Here is a 19,467-nt window from a genome sequence, read left to right as displayed (position 1 = left end):
TGTGTGTGTACACTGACACATTCTAGACACAGAAATGGATACATCTTTGAAAAGTAAGTCCATACATGTGTTACTTTTCTTGTGATAAAACACCATGACTAGAATCAACTTTGAAGATTGTGATTTGGGAGGGTCTATCATGGCCAGAGCAACGTGGTAGCAAGAGCAAGAAGCTAATAATCATCTTGAGTCAGAAACCGATCAGGTAGCAAATGGCGTGGCACGGAGTCTTTAAACTCAAAGCTCACCCCAGTGGTGGACTTTTCCCAGCAAGGCTGTATCAACTACACCTCCCCAGCCAGTGCTACTAACCAGTGACTCAGGGCTCAACCACGAAAGCCTATGGAAGACCTTGCTCGTTCAAATAAGCAAAGGATGCCTTTAGTACCAGTCTTAGTTAATCCACAGGCAAGAAGATAGGCGGGTGTTCACATGAGGAAAAAGAGAGGTAAGACTGTGAGGACGGGTGCCTCATGAGGTCATTTGCCTAGGGACATAACAGGACCAACTGAAATCAATCAATCGGGAATAAGTAGATTAATAAGATGTAGTTTTCTGTGACAAGTACATTTTTTCCCTCTATATCAGCAACAGCCAGGTAAATAATAAAGGGAGAGAAACTTCATTGCAACACCAAAATAATGCAAGAATAAAGTTAACAAGGGATGCTTATAAGTTTGAAGCAAACTGCAAAGCCATTGAGATCCATTTAGGGCTTAAGTAAATGTGGAGTTATTTGTGCTGCAAAATTGGATAAAAAGATCCAACGTGGTAAGTTTGAAAATTTTCTCTAAAATACTGCATAATTGAAGGCTATCCCGACCACAATGGTAATGGACTCCTGGAGGACGTTTGGACTCAATAGCTCTTCAGTTCATCAGGGAGGATGAATGTGAAAATCGCTGGAGGGCATCTAAAATGAGGATAATAGAGAAAATAGACTTATCTGGAGTTAAAATCTCACCGTCGTGGCAATTGAAGTGGCACGGGTTGTGGGAGAACGAGGAGCCCGACCCGAGGTGTCCATGAAGGCAGACAGCCCATCTTAGGACCCAGGACTCTCAAGCTTATGATCTGTGTAGGAGTAGCCACGCATCCACCCTGCTTCTCGCTGCCAATACAACATTTAAAATCCACTCCAGTTATTTGGTGTCTAGTGGGGGGCTTTACCTTGTGCTAGAGAATTGTTCCCAAGAGTAGGTCAAGGCATGTTTGGGCCCAAAGAGGCAAAGTGCTAATACTCTAGGTTAGATGGGTTGAATTCATGTTTTACCTATAGCACTTTCTTTCCTTTTTGTTAGAAAATTAATTCGTTACAAAAGCAAAGCATTGTTCACAATAGGAACTATATACTGGGTAGTTACTTCAGCGTTAAATGGCTTTCTCAGTGTATCATACAATCACAACGCAAGATTGATGCTTTGTGCACAAAACATGTTCCGTATCTTAAAGTAAATATGCCTGGTGGCTCATGCCTTTGATCCTAGCTGTCAGGAGGCAGAGGCAGGAGGATTTATGTGAGTTTGAGGCCAGCCTGATCTACAGAGCTAGTCCAGAATAGATAACCCTATCTCGAAAAACCGAAACCAAACAAACAAAAAAACCAACCAACCAAACAAACCCCCACAAAACAAAAAACAAAAGCCCCCCAACCAAACAAAGCAACCCCCTCAACAAAGAACAAAAAATGACTAATGAAGAGGTCATTTGCAGGAATTTAAAAGTTTCTAACAACTCATTCATTGTGATAAATATTTTTATAGAATTTATAGAGACTTATCTCGGTCTTTAAGGTACTGGCCCCTTAATCAACTCCTTTTGCCTGTGAGTCTCAAACACTTAATTCTGAAATGAAACAGCACTGGAAATACCTCAATAAAAATTGAGACACCGCTTGAGTTTCAAGAAGCCCTGGCTATAAACTACATTCATAAAATCCATAAATAAAATCACCCCATTAGTCTATTCACAGTTTCTTAAAAACACTGGTGACGATAAATTATGAACTTTAAAAAGCTAAACTTTAAGCCGGGCAGTGGTGGTGCATGCCTTTAATCCCAGCACTCAGGAGGCAGAGGCAGGCAGATGTCTGTGAGTTTGAGGTCAGCCTGGTCTACAGAGGGAGGTCCAGGAAGACCAGGGCTACATAGAGAAACTCTGTCTTGAAAAACAAAAGCCAAAACAAAACAAATGAAACAAACTAAACTTTATATATCTATAGCATGTATTTCCAAGGGCAACTGTATCCAGATGCATCCTTAAAATAAGCCCAGGACTGTCTATGTGTGGTGTGTTGGGGTCACCAGCTGTCACGGTGTATCTGGGACTGGGAGGGGGTTTGGTACACAGGGTTTGATGTGAGGATTCTGATGGCTGTTAGAAACAGTCTCACTACCAACATGTGTCTTGATCACCACTGCAGGCAAGGTGCTGTGCAGAGAACTCTGGGACACAGGCTATGAGAGCTCTGGCTTATGGGCTCTGGGGAGGCAGGATTTCAGAGAGATGCTGTTCAGAGCTTGTGCTCAGAGTCTGGTCAGTGGCTGCTGTGAATTTCTCATAGGTTGTTCTCAGCCCTCTCGTGTCTGACATGTTGGTTTCACCATCTAAATAACCTATGCAGCCCCGAATTCCCGCCCTCGGTTGCTCTAGTCTAACATCTCACTTCTTTTCATGTTTTTTATTTAGCTGTCCTAAAATAGATATCAAATAAATTCACTATTTTAACCATTTTTTTTTAAAAAAACGGAAGTTCTCATTTCTTAATCAGATGACTAGAACATGCTTTTAAAAATAAGTAGCTTTGGGGTTGGGGATTTAGCTCAGTGGTAGAGCGCTTGCCTAGCAAGCGCAAGACCCTGGGTTCGGTCCCCAGCTCCGAAAAAAAAGTAAAAAGAAAAAAAAAATAAGTAGCTGTGAGCTGGCAAGATAGCTTAGTGGTTAAAAGTGTTTGCTATGAAGTCTAATGACCTGAGTTCCATCCCCTGGACTCACAAGTAGAAAGAAAGAACCAGAACCAGTTTCTACATGTTGCCCTCTGACCTACACAGGCAGACTGGTGTATGTGCATACACATGTATACACACACACCAACAGTCAAGTGTACACAGAATAAATAAATAGATAATAGATGGATAGATAGATAGATCGATCAATAGATGATGGATGGATGGATGGATGAATGGATAGATGGATAGAGTGATTATGATGCAAACAAAATGTACTGTGTTGTAAAAGTCACCATCAGATTAAGAGATACACACATTACCTATATCCTCAGTGACCCACTTCTGTGTCCTTTCCATGAATCTAGCAACCACCCCTTCCTCTTATTTTTTTTTAAATTTTCTTTATCTTTATCTCATATATTACATCCAGATTGTTGTTTCTCCTCCCTCCTCTCCTCCCAGTCCCTGTCACCTCCCCTCTCCCCCAGATCCACTTCAGAAAAGGGCAGGCCTCCCAGTGTTATCAACCAAACATGGCATAGCAAGTTGCCATAAGACTAGGCACCTCCCTTCTTATTAAGGTTGAATGAGACAATGCAGTAGGAGGAAAGGGGTCCCTAAAGCAAGCAAAAGAACCAGAGACAGCCCTTGCTCGTGCTGTTAGGAGCCCTACAAAGGAGACCAAGCTACAAACCCTAACATACATACATACATACATACATACATACATACATACATACATACATACATACATATATATATATATATATATATATAAAACACATATGTCCTAGGTCAGACCCATGCAGGATCCCTGATTGTCACTTCCATGTTTGTGAGCCTCTGTGAGCCCAGGTTAGTTGATTCTTTAGGCTTTCTTGTGGTGTCCTTTACCCCTCTGGCTCCTACCTGAGTTCTATGTCATGGTTGTCTGTGGGACTGCATTGGTTCCCATAAGTTTCTGGATGAACCCTCTCTGGTGACGATTATGCTAGGCTCTGGTCTACAAGTATAGCAGAATATCATTAGGAATCATTTCATGATTTTGTTTCCTGTCAGACTTGGTAGCAAACACCTTTAACCACTGAGCCATCTTGCCAGCTCATAGCTACTTATTTTTAAAAAGCATTTTTATCGTAGATCTCTGGGCTATCCAGCCTCTGGTTCTTGGTCTTCCGGGCAGTTTAAGGTGTGGACTCCCTCTTGTGGCATGGGTCTCAAGCTGGACCAGTCATTGGTTGGCCATTCCCACAGTTTCTGTACCACCTTTACCCCAGCACATCTCAGTGGCCGGACAAATTGTAGGTTGAAGGTTTTGTGGCTGGATTGATGTTCCATTCCCTCTACTGGAAGTCTTGCCTCATTACAGAAGATGGCAGGTTCAGGCTTTGTATACCCCATTACTAGAGGTCTTAGCTAGGGTCACACTCACAGATTCCTGAGAGTTTCCATTACACTAGGTATCTAATTCACCCCTGAAATGCTTCCCAATTCCAATTGTCTCTCCAAGAATTCTGTCTCCATCCTCCCCTTCCCTCTCACCCCAGCCACCCACAGTATATATTCTATTTCATCTTCTCAGGTAGATTCATGAGACCTCCTTGTTACTTAGCCTTTCTGGGTCTGTGGATTGTAGCATGGTTCTCCTGTCCTTTATAGCTAATACCCACTTCTAAGTGAGTGCACACCATGTCTGTCTTTCTGGGTCTGAGTTACCTCATTCAGGATGATATGTTTTTCTAGTTCCATCCATTTACCAGCAAATTTCATGATGTTATTTTTTTAAACATCCAAGTAACACTCCACCATATAAATGTACCATATTTTCTATGTCCATTCTTTGGTTGAAGGACACCTGGGTTGTTTCCAGTTTCTGGCTATTACCCATAAAGCTGCTTTGAACATACCTGAGCATGTGTCCTTGTGGGATGGTGGAACATCTTTTTGGTCTATACCCAGGAGTGGTATAGCAAGGTCTTGAGCTAGGTCAAGTCCCAATTTTCTGCAGACCCACCATATTGATTGTACTCCAAGGTGGCTGTATTCTGGAGGAATGTGCCCTTCTATCTCCCCAAAGCTCATTCACACCAGGCCCCTAGAGCAGAGGATCCTGTATGTGCCCACTAACACCAGTCCATGATCCCACATGGTTGAGAAGTAAAGCATAGACTGCTGGACAGTGCTGTCCTAGTGTGGGCACACAGGATCCTTGCAGGGTTCCTAGGGCTCCACGCTGCATATTCTGTAGACTGCAGCTACATTCTATTTCTCCTCTTGGCTGGTAAACTCTCTCTTTCCCGCTGAGTCCTCAATACTGCCAGATGTCACATATGCACTGACTTCTCTGTTTCTCAACCAAGACTGTTCTGCAATTGTCATCCCCCCAGTCCCCCGTGATGAATGTGGAGGAAGGGAAAGACGGGGCAGACTTAGAGAACAGGGGGACTGAGATGGACTTAAGGGATCTTCAGATTTAATTAATATACTTTAAATATATTAGGAAGTGCGTTTTTACAGTTAGACATGTTCAAACAGAAAATATAGAATCTAAACTTTTTTTTTCCTGTGTGGAATCCTACTTAGTCTCCCTAAACATTCTGTCTTAATTTGGGTTTTTATCGGTGTGGTAAAAACACTCTGATCATAACAGCTTGGGGAGGAAAGTTTTACTTCAGCTTACAGCTCTCAGGTTGCTGAGGAAAGTCAATGAGAGAACTCAAATAGATCAGGACCCCGGAGACAGGAACCGATGCAGAGGCCATGGAGGAGTGCTGCTTACATGGCTTGCCAAGCCTTCTTGTTTATACCATCCAGGACTACCTGTCCAAGACGGCACCACTCACACAGAGCTGGGCCCTCCCATATCACTTATCAGTCAGGAAAATTCTTTACAGGTGTGCCTAAAGGCTAGTGAAGGACATTTTCTCAATTGAGGTTTCCTCTTCCAAAATGACTGTAGCTTGTGTTGAGTGAGCGTAAAACTAGCCATCACACTGATATTAATTGTGTATCTAATGTTATTGGTGTACACTGATGGTATAACGTTGGGGTACCATGTGATGCTTCAATATATGTATATCTTGGGTGCCGAAACGTGGCTTCATGCCACAAGATTTAGCATCTTTCTTCATTAGTCATGGGTCTTCATGGTATCTTCAGTTGATGCTGTTGTTTTTTTCTTTTGAGAGCAATTATCTGAGTTTTATGATGCTCTGACTTGGCCACACAAGTTACCTTTATAAAGTAAGCCTTGTGCAGAGGTCAAGAGTGAGCCTTTGGGCCAGACTCTTCTCAGTGGCAGAATGCTTGCCTAATTTCCATCCTAGCACCAGAATGATACAGGCCAGCAAGTCATGAGCTCCATTCTTAAACCCTTCTGACATGGTCATGGTTTTCCCTACCCCCGAGGCATTCAGATGAGACTGCCAAACCCTTTGAATAGCTGTGCATTCACAGTGCTCTGAACAAGTGTGCTGTCAAGGTATAGGGATGTGGTTTGGTCACATAGCAAGTGGCACATGTCTTGAGTTGACCATGGTCTATGTGACCCTAATGGCTTTCTCTATCTTCCTTTCCACAGTGGCTGCTTCCAGGTAACAATGGCTGTGTGAGTGTCTACCATGGCCCACCGCAAGCGCCAGAGCACTGCAAGCAGCATGTTGGACCACAGGGCCCGGCCAGGTCCTATCCCCCATGACCAGGAGCCTGAGAATGAGGATACAGAACTGCCTCTGGAGAGCTATGTACCCACAGGCCTGGAGCTAGGCACTCTGAGACCAGACAGCCCCACGCCTGAGGAACAGGAGTGCCACAACCATAGCCCTGATGGGGACTCCAGCTCTGACTATGTGAACAACACGTCTGAGGAGGAGGACTATGACGAGGGCCTCCCTGAGGAGGAGGAAGGTGTCACCTACTACATCCGCTATTGTCCTGAGGATGACAGCTACCTGGAGGGCATGGACTGTAATGGGGAGGAGTACCTAGCCCATGGTGCACATCCTGTGGACACCGATGAGTGTCAGGAGGCGGTAGAGGACTGGACGGACTCAGTGGGTCCTCATACTCATAGCCACGGGGCTGAAAACAGCCAGGAGTATCCAGACAGCCACCTGCCTATCCCAGAGGATGACCCTACCGTCCTGGAGGTCCATGACCAGGAAGAAGATGGCCACTACTGTTCCAGCAAGGAGAGCTACCAGGACTATTATCCCCCAGAGACCAATGGGAACACGGGTGGCGCTTCTCCCTATCGCATGAGGCGTGGGGATGGGGACCTAGAGGAGCAGGAGGAAGACATCGACCAGATAGTGGCTGAGATCAAGATGAGCCTGAGCATGACCAGTATTACCAGTGCCAGTGAGGCCAGCCCTGAGCACATGCCTGAGCTGGACCCTGGGGACTCCACTGAGGCCTGCTCACCCAGTGACACTGGCCGTGGACCCAGTAGGCAAGAAGCGAGGCCCAAGTCGCTGAACCTTCCCCCTGAGGTTAAGCACTCCGGAGACCCCCAAAGAGGACTCAAGACCAAGACCAGGACCCCAGAGGAGAGGCCAAAGTGGCCCCAAGAGCAGGTACGCCTTAACTACCCTCAGGAAAGGGGTGGCCCCAGGGAGTGTGATATCACCCAGTCATTAGTGAAGCCTACAGGGGGTGATGACAGGTATGTGTGGGGGTTGGGGGCAGGTGGACTAGCTGCTATCCAGTTCATACTGTGAGCTAAATTAATTGTTCAGTAACTGATGATCAAGGAATGTCTTGTCACCTTAAGGAATCCATCCCTTAAATTCATACCACCAAAGGGCTGATTGGCAGCTCTTCTTTCCTAGGAAATGTCCTGCACCCAGGCTGTAGTCCACTTCCTGAATCAGCTCACAGTAGGAGAGTACCCATGGTACTCTTCTAATTCCCTGAGGTGGTCTCCTCAGGCCATCAGGGCACTGGTCAGGATGGTGGTGAAGGATGCAGGCATTCACACACTTCCCTACCTCTTGAGAAGGGTTCACCTCAACAGGAACATCGTGAGATGTTCATCACAGCATCTCCTAAGCCATCTTGACCTGATGGGTGCTCAGTTGTGGGTGCTAGTCTTGAAAATAAAAATGTCACTATTTCAAAATGCGACAAAAATCATAAAGAAGAAACACATGTTAATACAAGGAATGGCATCATAATCATGCTTTATTTAAGTTACATCAAAGCAAGTATGTAGTCTACTAAACACATTTGAAAAAATCACCATCCCACTCCAGCCCACATCCACACAAAACAGAAAAAAAAAGATCACTGCGAGCATGTAAAAGGAGATATAATTACTGGATTTGTATAAAGGAACTTCTCTTTGGCCCATTATATGGACAGCTTTCTTGGTTTGTAAAGTCTTAATTACTTTTCTCCCAGAAGATTTCATGAGTTTGAATAGTTATTCAATACATACTGAACTGAACACACACACACACACACACACACACACACACACACACACACACACGGACATGTACATGTGTGCATGCACACGCACACCACACACGGGAGTGAAAGCTTGTGCTCGGAATGTAAATCACATTGATTTGCTGTGCAACTTACCACACATTCTGGTCCCTTTTGTTCTCATTGAGTTAGTTAAGTGCCAGCTGACTTCATTTTTGGAGGTGCCCTGTCATCAACAGCAGGACTGCCTTCATGGGGGGTGGGCATACTGTGGTATATAAACTCTATTGTACTAGTGAATGTTGGGGGCGGGGGTTCTGGGCCCTGGTCTGGGCTTCAGGCCAAAATACCTCCATTTTTATTCATTCATTTTTCAGAGCATGGGCTTCTCCCCAACAACAGCAATGGCACTGCAGGCGTGGGTTGTGTAGAGCATGTGACACACTGTATTTTGTTGTAATAAGTGGCCTCCCTGTCAAAGGTCTGTCAGGAACCTGGTATGGAGTTAGGTGAACCTGGGTGTTGTTCTGTTTTGGTTTTTTTTTTTCCTTCATGATAACCAGATGAGTGAAATTGAATAGAATTTCATATTTCATAGACCTTTGGGTTAGAATGCTTGCTTGGTTATGTCTGTGAGTGAATGCAAATGGTTAAATAAGTGAGTGGTGGTGGCCATTTAGAAAGCAGGTAGAGCTGGGGGACGGCTCCAGCCATCGTGGGAGACAGGAAGGAAGTCTATTCTTTCAGGAAAGGTACTGAATGGAAAAGCAGGTGCTTCAGTCTCTCAGCCCAGGGTGTCCTTAAAGGGATGCTCTCAGCCAAGACATTGGAAAAACTCCTGGAAGCCAGTTAATGATTCTATTAGATTCTTTTTGTTGTTTTGTCATTGTTGTTATTGTTGCTTTTGTAATCGCGCATTCATTAGTTTGTCTGTTCATCCATGAACTAATCTTGGGGAGAGAGGAATTGAGAGAGAGAGAGAGAGAGAGAGAGAGAGAGAGAGAGAGAGAGAGAGAGAGAGAGAGAAAGCAGGATCTAGCTCTAGGCTGCCCAGGCCCTCATGAATGAATGAGAGGAGCAGAGGGCTCCTTTGGAAGGCTCTGCTGGGTCTTGCCGTGTGGGTACGTTGTATATCCTACTGTCCCGAGTTGCTCATCTCACACGAGGAATTCTGAATTTGGGCCGTTAACATCCACTGGTGAATAAATTGAGCCGTAAATATCCACTGGAATCACCTTGGAAACCCGATTCTCTAGAAGATGCACAGCACTGGCTGCTTCGAAGGTGCTTCATTTGAAATCACAGCTGTGTTCCTAAAAGGATTCTTACTCCCCTGGGGACAGACAAGCTGTGCCAGGAACAATCAAAAACCTGGCCTAAGACAGTGAGTCACAGTGCCTCTGAGTCCCCTGCCCAGTTCCTGGAGCCTCGTCTGCATGTTTAGTGCAGCACTGCCTAGAACCAAGGTTGCAGGAGAGAGAGAGAGAGACAGAGAGAGAGACAGAGAGAGACAGAGACAGAAACACAGAGAGAGATGGAGAGACAGAGAGACAGAGAGACAGAGAGACAGAGACAGAGATGGAGAAGACAGAGACACAGACACACAGAGAGACAGATAGACTGACCGACCTAGAGCACCCTGGCCCCCTGGTGGAATTTCTCTGTAAAATGTGCCCTTGGCCTATAGCATGGGTCCCACAGGGACACCCTAGAACTACCCAATCCTATTTGCATTTCAGCAAGATGGCACATTCAAATCAGAGAAGCAGTGCTTTGGAAGTGTCCAACTGGAGGGACAGGAATGACATGGCGGCATCCCTTATCTCTCTCCTACTCATTTTAAAGCTTAGAAAGTCAGGATTAGTTTTTGAAGTATGGCTTGAGTGTCTCTAATCTGAAAATATGGTGTCCTAAATACTCTAAAGCTATTGTCTTGGGTGTTGGCATGGGCTATAAAGGAAACTGTCACACCTGCCACTCTGAGACGGGCCAAGATCAAAGCACAAAGGCACTAAACAGAGCATGTTAGACTACCCTCAGGCTCTTCATGTAGGAGACAGACATGAATTCTCATGTTATGGTCTCATCCCAAGCATGTCTCACTATGTACATGTAAACATTGCAAGGTCGGGGAAAAAATACCCCAAATCTGAGCCCACAGATGCTCTCAGTCATTCTGTGCAGGATGCTCAGGCCGTCCTGAAGAGCAGCCTTCAGTCACTTCACGGATGGCAGTAAGTACCCAGTGCGTGTATGCGAGATGCATTCCCTACAGGCCTACTACCCGGTATAAGGAACCGTCTTCATGTTTTCTGTGTTCCCCTCAGGCCACAGCACTGAGCACAGAGCACACAGCTATCTTTACGGTCCAGGTGCCTTTGTCATCCAGCATGCTCGAATGTGGCATATCACGAGCGTCTCTCCACACCGCCATAGGATTTTCATGGCTATTTCACAGATCTTTGACTGTTGACATGCAGGCCACATGATCTCCGATTCTTTATTTGTCTGTGACTACCCTGGCACTGACTATACAGATGGTGGGTGGCATTTTCTCCTGTAGGTGAGACCGGCCCAGACATCTTTGTACGTACAGGTGGTGCCTTCTCTCATTTTGTACTTCTTGAGAGTCAGGGCCTGAGTCACACGTCAGTGTTGACCCTTTACCTTTCCACTAACTTGCCTGCTATGTTCTCTTCCTCCCTGAGATAATGGTCCCACTTCTTTTCTCCGGGATTTTCTCCTTTTCCATTTCAGACTGCTTCATGTGTTTTGCTACGTGTTTCCTTTAGCCTTTTTTACTTTGGATTAGGAATGTGCTATTCTCACCGTCTCCGTGGTTATTAAGATACAGGTGACCCATCAGCTGCCAGTCCACCTCTTTGGGGACACAGAGGGAGTCAGTCAGGTGACTCCTTCCCACACGTGGAAGACAAATTTATAATGGACACTGCTTGAGTCTGGACTCTGTGGAAAGCAAGTTGCTCAGTGTGACAGGAAGTGGGGTGTATGACCGGTGGCACCTGCCTGTGCTTTGGGATGCTGTGCCTGCCCAAAGGGCTCCAGGTCCTCTTACAAGTCAAAGACCATCAATGGGGAAGCCAAAGCGGGAATTCAAAGCAGGAACAGAGAGAGGGCATGGAGGAATGCTGCATGGGTTTCATGGCTTTCTCAGCCTGCTTTTAAAACTCAGGACCACCAGCCCAGGGATGGTACCACCCACAGTGGGATCGGTGCTCCCACAGCGATCATTAACCAAGAAAATACCTCCCAGGTTTACCCATAGGCATTCTGATGGAGGTATTTCTCAACCAAGGTTGTTCTTCCCACATGACTCTAGCTTGTGTAAAGGTGACAAAAGGACACATCTTCTGTCTTATGGAGCTTCCTTCCAAGGTGGAAGGCTGCAGTCATGGAGTAAACTGCTACTCAACACTAGCCAGCTTCACAGAGAGAGGACTGACTGAGCAGGCAGCTTCCAGGATTTCCTGGGATGCTCCAACCCCTGAGAACAGCATCACATATAATGTTTGCTTTAACTCCCAGCAGCCATCCCTACTGCCGATCATCTCTGGTTGGTTTATAATGCCTAGTACATTGTCATGCCGTGTAAATTGTTGTCCCGCGTTGTTTAGTGGAATGTTGACAAGAAAGTGAAGAAGTGTTCAAAGCAGAGGCAGTTTTGTTTTTATGAATATTTTCCACCCACGCTCATTTGAATATTTAGATGTGGAACCCACGAATGCAGAGGATCACTATGCTTTGGTTGGCAGATGAGTTGGGGAAGCCTCTCTCTTCTTCAAGCTGTACATTCACTGCTGTACGGGGCAACAGTACTGCTCCGCCAGTGTCCCCAACATCCCAGAGCCTCTCTTAGGAGAGGAATATGTGGGAAATACCAACCTAAATGTCATCCTAAGGCTCCGAATCCCTTACACAATTCCAGGATGATTTAATGCCAGCCCAGTATGGTGACGATGGACGCCTTTTATGTCTCATCACCGGGACCCTCCCTGTCTGAAGATTTAGTGATTGTTTGGTTTCAATTTATACAAAATTCTTGGGCAACTGGGACGGTGGTGGGGGAATCTGTGTCATGGTACAAGGGGCTCAAAGTCTGTGACCTCAGCAATTCCTGGAAGAACCCAAAGGTTCCATGCTGAGGTTGGCCTCTCAGACAACTGAGGCGTGTGCTGGTTCCTGTTCTTTGGCTGCAAAGAGACACCTGACTAAGGCATCTTATAAAAGAAGACATTTAACTTGGGGCCTGCTTATAGTTTCAAAGGGTGAGTCCATGATTGCCCTGATGAGGAGCGTGGGTGGCAGGTGGTAGGCTTGGTGCCAGAGCCATAGCCAAGAGCTTATATCCTGATCTGTGGGCAAAAGGCAGAGACACTGGGCCTGGCATACGTTTTGGAAACCTCAAAGCTCCCCATGCCTCCTCCAACAAAGCCATACCTGCTAATATTTCTTAAACAGTCTACTGAGAACTAATCATTCAAATATATGAATCTATAGGGTCAATCCTCATTCAAACAACCACAAGATGGTTGAGTCCTATGCAGTATAAGTAGCCCCTCCCCCACTTGTTGTATGGCTTGAAAGGGCTGGGTTTTGTTCTGTGGGATTGCTCACCTGTGCTCTTGAGGAATACTGCAAGAACATGTCCGTCCAGTGCCAAAGACCCTGTCCTGTAGGCGTGGATGGTGGTCTGTGATGGCAGGTTTCCTGTGTGTGGTTTTAGCAAGTGCTACATGGCTCACTTTGGAGTTCCCCTTGCTCCCGCCCCCTTACCTGCTGCCTCGTGAGGTCTGCCGTGAGATAAATCTCCCCAGAGAGCCTTGGTCTGTTGGACCTTGGGCGTTTCAGGCTGTCTACTTCAGCAGCTCTACACCGTGGGCCCAGTCAACCAACCATGTGTTTTGATTATTTGTGGTTTTTCATGATTTCTATTTATCACCACCCCAGCAGTGTTTTCTAGCAAGAGCCCTCTGATAATAAGAAAACAAGAAAATCAATACCTCATAGCCAGCTTAATACAACAGCTAAAGTGAAGTGTGATCCAGGGCCTTTCGGCCACATCGAGTGTCATGTTCATCACAGAGATGCTCCGTCCGTGACATTTCACCGAGGCTTGTTTTGCAGAGGATTCTCCCTAATTACCATGTGAATATTAGCGCTGAATAAGCAGAGATAATGCTACCGGAACGCCTGACTTTGCCCTGCTTCTGGTGGAGCCGGTAGTACTTGGTGCATGCCAGAAGGGTGCCACACCGTGTCCCGTCTGCTGGTACGTGAAGCAAGGATCAGCTCCCGCTTTATAGCAGAGGACTGAGAGGGGTGCCCTGTGGGACCGTTAGCATCCAGGCCCCTCTCTGATCTGTTTGCCGTGGAAAGAAGGGCTATAGAAGGGGCTGGGAAGAAGGGCTTGAGTGTTTGCTGGGCACGGAGGATACAAACCATTCACATTCAGAGAGTGTTTTGGCAAACGCCTTCAGGAGAGGGATTTGGGGGTTCACTGAAGACCACTCCAGTCTTACTCGGGAGGAAAGACTCTGGAAAGGCCCTGGGTCTCTGTGGAGGCTATCTGGTCTCTTGTCATCTACAGCCCTTCTGCAGTCCCTCCCTCTCTGCCCACACATGCCTCTGTTCACACGTGCCTTCTGCGTCTGCACGTCAGCTCATTTCTGTAGCCCACACTGCTTGCACTGAGTCTTTCTTTTCAATTGCCCTTCTCTCTGGTCAGTGTGACAGGGTGACCTCTGTACCTACTTTTACGAAGTCCCATGACTGTTTTGAAAAAGGAATCCCATGCACACTGCTCGATGTCGTTGCCCGCCCCCCTCTCCCAGAGCTTATGGACTTGATCACTGGGGCCTGTTGGTCCAGCCAGCAGAAATGCTCTACTATGATTTAAGAATGGGACTTGGTTGTTATGTCACCAGAGGTGGCTGTGATTGTCAGGAAGCAGAAAGTGGAAATGTGAGCAGGGATTTATAGAACAACGTTAAAGTCAGGGTCTAAATTGTTTTCATTTCCAAAAATTAATTAACACACACACACATAATTTTTACTGCACAAATTAAGGGAGTTCAAGTATTATAATTTCATCCTGTATACAGGGTAAAATGGCTTAGTTCGAACCTTTGGAACTGCAGAGTTCCTAAAGTTTTCAAACATTCCCAATTCTTATATGATCATTTCCAGTGCAGGGACTAAGGGGACAGCTCCATGGATAAAGCACTCATTGCACAGGGTAATGGTCTATTCAAGGCCCAGCAACCCTGTAAAAATGAGCCTTTAATTCTAGCCCTCGGAAGGCAGAGGCAAGATGCTCCCGCCGAGCTGGCTAGATTAGCCAAACTGGTAATCTACAGGCTAAGCAAGATATCCTGCCTGTGCAAACCAAGTGGAGAGCCATGGCTGGATGGCTGGCCCCCATACACATGCCCCCACCCACAGAGAAGCTCACATGTGCACTCACACCTCACACATGCAAACTCCAAAACTGTCAGTCCTTCTTCTAATAGATGTTCAGAAGGTGTCATTCCCCAGGTCACTAAAGAAGTCACTTTGTGATAGTTGAGACTATATCCCAAAACCAGGAAGCCTGGGTCTCACCTGCTGTGCAGGACAGTTTGTGCAGGTTACCTGCACTGAACACATCCATCCCCAGAGGCTGGGGAGGACCTGGGTGCTGATGGAGTATAAAACGTGTATGGTACTGATCCTGATAATGATTATTATGAGGGTGGTGGTGGTGGTGGTGGTGGTGTGGTGGGAGTGGTAGTGGATGTGGTGGTGGTGGTAGTGGTGGTAGTGGTGGTGGTGGTGCTGATAGTAGTGGTGGATGTGGTGGTGGTGATGATGGTGGTAGTGATGGTTATGGTTATGGTGATGGTTATGGTTATGGTGATGGTGGTAGTGGTGGTGGTGGAGGTGGTGATGGTGATGTGGTGGTGGTGGTGGTGCAGGTGGTGGTGATGGTGGTGGTGATGGTTATGGTGGTGGTGATGCTGGTGGTGGTGATGGTGATGGTGGTAGTGGTGGTGATGGAGGTGGTGGTGGTGGTGATGGTGATGGTGGTGGTGGTGGAGGTGGTGGTAGTGATGGTGGTAGTGGTGGTGGTGGTGATGGTGGTGGTGGTGTTGATGGTGGTAGTGGTGGTGCAGGTGGTGGTGCAGGTGGTGGTGATAGTGGTGGTGGTAATGATGAGTTTAAGTCCGGGGAAATCTTCAGTTTGGGAGATGACCCATGCTAACCAGGACTGGGTTACAATGGAGCAAAATGGTGGCCTTGTTATCAAAAGTGACACAGGAAGAAGTAATCCTAGCTGAGGTACAGTAAGAAAATGACCCCACAGTTTACTTTTCTAGCGTATCTACCTTCTCAGAAGGGAATCTGGTGTCTCTCCACCTGAGACCAAGCCAAGGTCCAAACAGTTGGAGCTGAGAGATGGCTACATCTGAGTTTTCAGAAGCCTGTTGCCTGCTTTCACTTGTTTTAACCCCTAATGTGTAGGTCAGGAACACAGATGGTTGCAAAGAGTCAGCTCTTGATACCAGGTGGGTGCTGTCCTTGGTGCTGACCAACTGCAGCATGACCTCGTGGTGGCCTGCTCTGCCTACCACAGCTGGGCTGGGTAGACTGTCAGCTCACTCTGGATGATGGGTGGATGGGGAATTGCTGATCCAAGAGAGGAGTTTGGGGAGATGGCTTTCTGGAAAGGGTTGGGGGAGACATTACCTATTCCTTTGTCATTCCCTTTGGCATATATGCTTGTAGGGAGTCTCTGATTCTGCCTATGAGATCTGTGTCTGTTCTGCTTTCTGTACCCTAACAATGCCCCTTGACACTTCCCACACCGCCCTGCTTCTCCTCAAAGCAATTCTAGAAAGCAGATCAGGGACATTCATTACTGACCTCCACTCTGAGTGCTGGGCAGTGTTTTGTGTGTGTGTGTGTGTGTGTGTGTGTGTGTGAGAGAGAGAGAGAGAGAGAGAGAGAGAGAGAGAGAGAGAGAGAGAGAGAGAGAGAATATGTGTTGATTTTGCCATTGTGAACTCCTGCATAGCCTCTACCACCTAAGAGCCTCCATGTGGAGGCCAGGACTCTCAAGCGCCCTAAGCCTTTTCATTAGTCCTCTCTTTCTAGTCTGTAATGATAGAAACCATTCCTTGCTGTCCATTTCCTGCTCCATTTGCTTGTCCCTTAATATTTTTTTGTGTGGAGCTTGGAGTGGAAACTCATTACCTTGTCCATGCTAACCCAACACTCTTACCACTGGTTTCAGTTATCACTGGCAACTATACCTCTAACCTCCTCGTTATGCATTCATTTGTTCATTCACTCTTTCTTTCTTATTCATTCATTCATTCATCTCCGGGTGTGTGAAAGGCAGCCCGGCAGCTTCTTTTTGAAGCAGCAGTCAGTCTTCAAGAAGGGAAAGATCATTCAGTCTTCAAAACCCAAAGGCACAAAAGCACTGCTCTCTACCATTTAATAGCTAGTTAACTTAGACTCCCACTCCTCCTCCCCTTTGAACTTCAAGAAGACTGAAAAGCCAGGACACCTACAACATGGACAGTCTGGCTTCTGGGTGAGAGATCATGGCTTGGTAACTTTTTCAGGGACTTGTGGATCCTCTGAGCCTCAGTTGTTGTGATGAATGGACAGAGAAAAGCATTTACCTACACTGACATCACTCTGCATTTACAACACACTAGGCCCTCAGGACAGTGTACAGACTGATGTAAGCCAGACATGACAGGGCAGATGTCACGTGCTGCCCTTCCATGAAGTTCAGTACAGAAAATAGAGTCGTGTCTTCCAGAGGCTAGAAGAGGTTAGAGTGGAGAGTTGTAATTTAAGGGGTACGAGATTTTCAGTAGTGCAAGGGAGACCAGGGTGGTGGTGAATATACTTTAAGCTACTCAACTGTACAATTTAAAAATGGTTGTTAGAGTAAACTTATTTACCATTATAAAAGAAATATCTTTGTGTCGTTGACTGATTTGAGGCAGTTTGGAACATCAGTACCCAAGCTGAGCCATCAAACACACAGTCAAGGCCATTTGGGACCAATCAAACCGGTTCAGTCAGGACAACAGTAGAACTGCGTACCCTCATTTAGGATTCAGACGCAGAACGTGTATGTGACCGTGAGGTAGTGGGTCGGCGTTGCTTTAGAGAATAGCAGGTCTCTCACAATCTGTGAGTAGCCCATCACACCCTCTCTCTCATGGGTTTTGGGTTGTGGTCAGTATTGAACATGAACTCACCTTGGCAGGAGAGTGTGACACCAAAGATTATAAAAAAGGCTGTGAGCACAGACACACGGCAAAGGGAAGTGGCAGAGGTCATACCCTGTGAATACTAAAACCTGCACACTGACGTGCCTTGAATTACAATGCATTTATATTATAGTAAGCCCATAAGTCTTGATTTAGAAAATTGTAAGTAAAAAAAAAAAATATGCGCAACCACAGTCCCAACAGCAGGACCAAGGTGAACCGAATACTGTAGACGGCTGTGCTCTCTGTTCCTGACTGAGGAGCTGATGGGGGCTATGGCCTGCTATGGTGGCCAGCAGCATCCTGACATGACAACTGCATTGCATGCTCCCAGCCCTCGCGACGTCCAAATCTACAATCTAAACTACAGTTCCCCCTGAATGCATAGTGCACGTTGCATTTGCACCCATAAAGTAAAAAAACAAAAAGAAAAAAAAAGGAAAACTCTTGTCATAAATCGAGACCCTCCTGTCTTGTAAAAATCTAACACTGAACATTAATTCCACTTTTCCCCTTCCCACCAGCTTTAAAAAAAAAAGCAAACATTCCATTTTTATATTCCCAAGAGTTGGCAGGGAGATGCTAATTGGATCCTTGGTATCATCTTACCTTGTTATTTGGTGAGGCGTCTTTTAAATTCTGAGTCACAGGATTTAGCTTCAGTGTCTGCTGCTCTGGGTTGTTCCTGTGAGCTGGAAGTCAGTTACTACCGAGGACTAATCAGTCACATTGGCTGAAGCTGGGGGCTCTTTTTTTTTTTCTTCCCTAGGAGAGCACAGCTCTTGGCAGTAGCAATTCCGTGCTGGTCATCCAGCTCACACGGACTGACGGGAGTTAAAGTCAGCAGATGTCCCCTGGAAATTGAAACCTAATATTGACTTTAGCATTGGTCGCCGGCTTTCCTTCTGACACTGGCACCATTGTTTCAGATGTCGAGTTAGTTTTCTTGGAATGTGTGCACAAGGCTTGAGGCTAAGTGCAGGGAAGCCAAGGGAATTCAAAGGATGAGCCAGGCCAGGCTCCCCGGAGGACTCCAGGTTCGCACTGCGGATAACTTGGGGCAATTGCACTTGTGAGCATTTCACTGTATCCATCTGACGCCTTACCTTCAGGTTGGGAGGAGGGAATGCTTGCAGCTGTTCGTGGCTGACTGGCAGAACCGGTGGTGGAATAAGCCCTGTTGACACAAAGCAGGCCTTAAGAAGGGCGGGTGGAGGTAGTCCTGCCTGAGACTTGATCAGAACCAAATAGGACTCTCCCTTGCTCCGTTGTATGCATTGTGTTAAGCCATGGAACTCCTGTGTCCCCTTGAAGGCCCTTACTGTGACCTCTCCAGATGCGAGGCAGGCGCATCACAGAAAGACAATTATGTGGGTTTGAAGTCTGTGTGACCCGCCCCTTCCCTTGACCAACCCTTCCACTCTGCCTACATGCTGAGGCTGGAGGGTGACTGCCATGCAGCAGGGCACTGCTAATCCAGACTGGCCACAAAGAAGGCAGGATGTTAGACATCTAGAGGGTTCAGCTTATTTTTTTATCCCCATATTTTCATTTCATCCACTTGTTTGGGCAGTGCTGCATATATAACCCAAATCCCCACTCTTGCTAGGCCAGAGCTGAACCCCTGCTCTATACTGACTGTCAGCTGCCATTGCTTTGAAGTCTAGTAATACACACTTGACACACGATTCGACATTGGGCCTATTTTGAAGTGAGAGTTCATTCGATGGCTTCCAGTAACTGCTTAGCAGTCATTACTGCCATCTAGACCCGGAACATCCCCACTGTCTCATAAG

The 19,467-nt window shown here is 46.5% G+C and overlaps 1 protein-coding gene across 1 annotated transcript in view; it reads left to right on the top strand.

The window, feature by feature from the left end:
- The window catches only part of Apba2 (amyloid beta precursor protein binding family A member 2), a 228,599-nt gene that overhangs the window by 162,914 nt on the left and 46,218 nt on the right, over positions 1-19,467 (top strand). Inside the window, exon 4 of the mRNA XM_032893467.1 lies at positions 6,529-7,522. Within this exon, the coding sequence (XP_032749358.1) occupies positions 6,569-7,522 (954 nt within the window). The 5' untranslated portion in view covers positions 6,529-6,568. The remainder of the gene's footprint in view (positions 1-6,528; positions 7,523-19,467) is intronic.

Source organism: Rattus rattus, chromosome 2 (genome assembly GCF_011064425.1).
Source record: "Rattus rattus isolate New Zealand chromosome 2, Rrattus_CSIRO_v1, whole genome shotgun sequence".
Lineage (NCBI taxonomy): Eukaryota > Metazoa > Chordata > Mammalia > Rodentia > Muridae > Rattus > Rattus rattus.
Note: the sequence above shows the minus strand (reverse complement) of the source record. Positions and strands in the feature narration are given on the sequence as shown.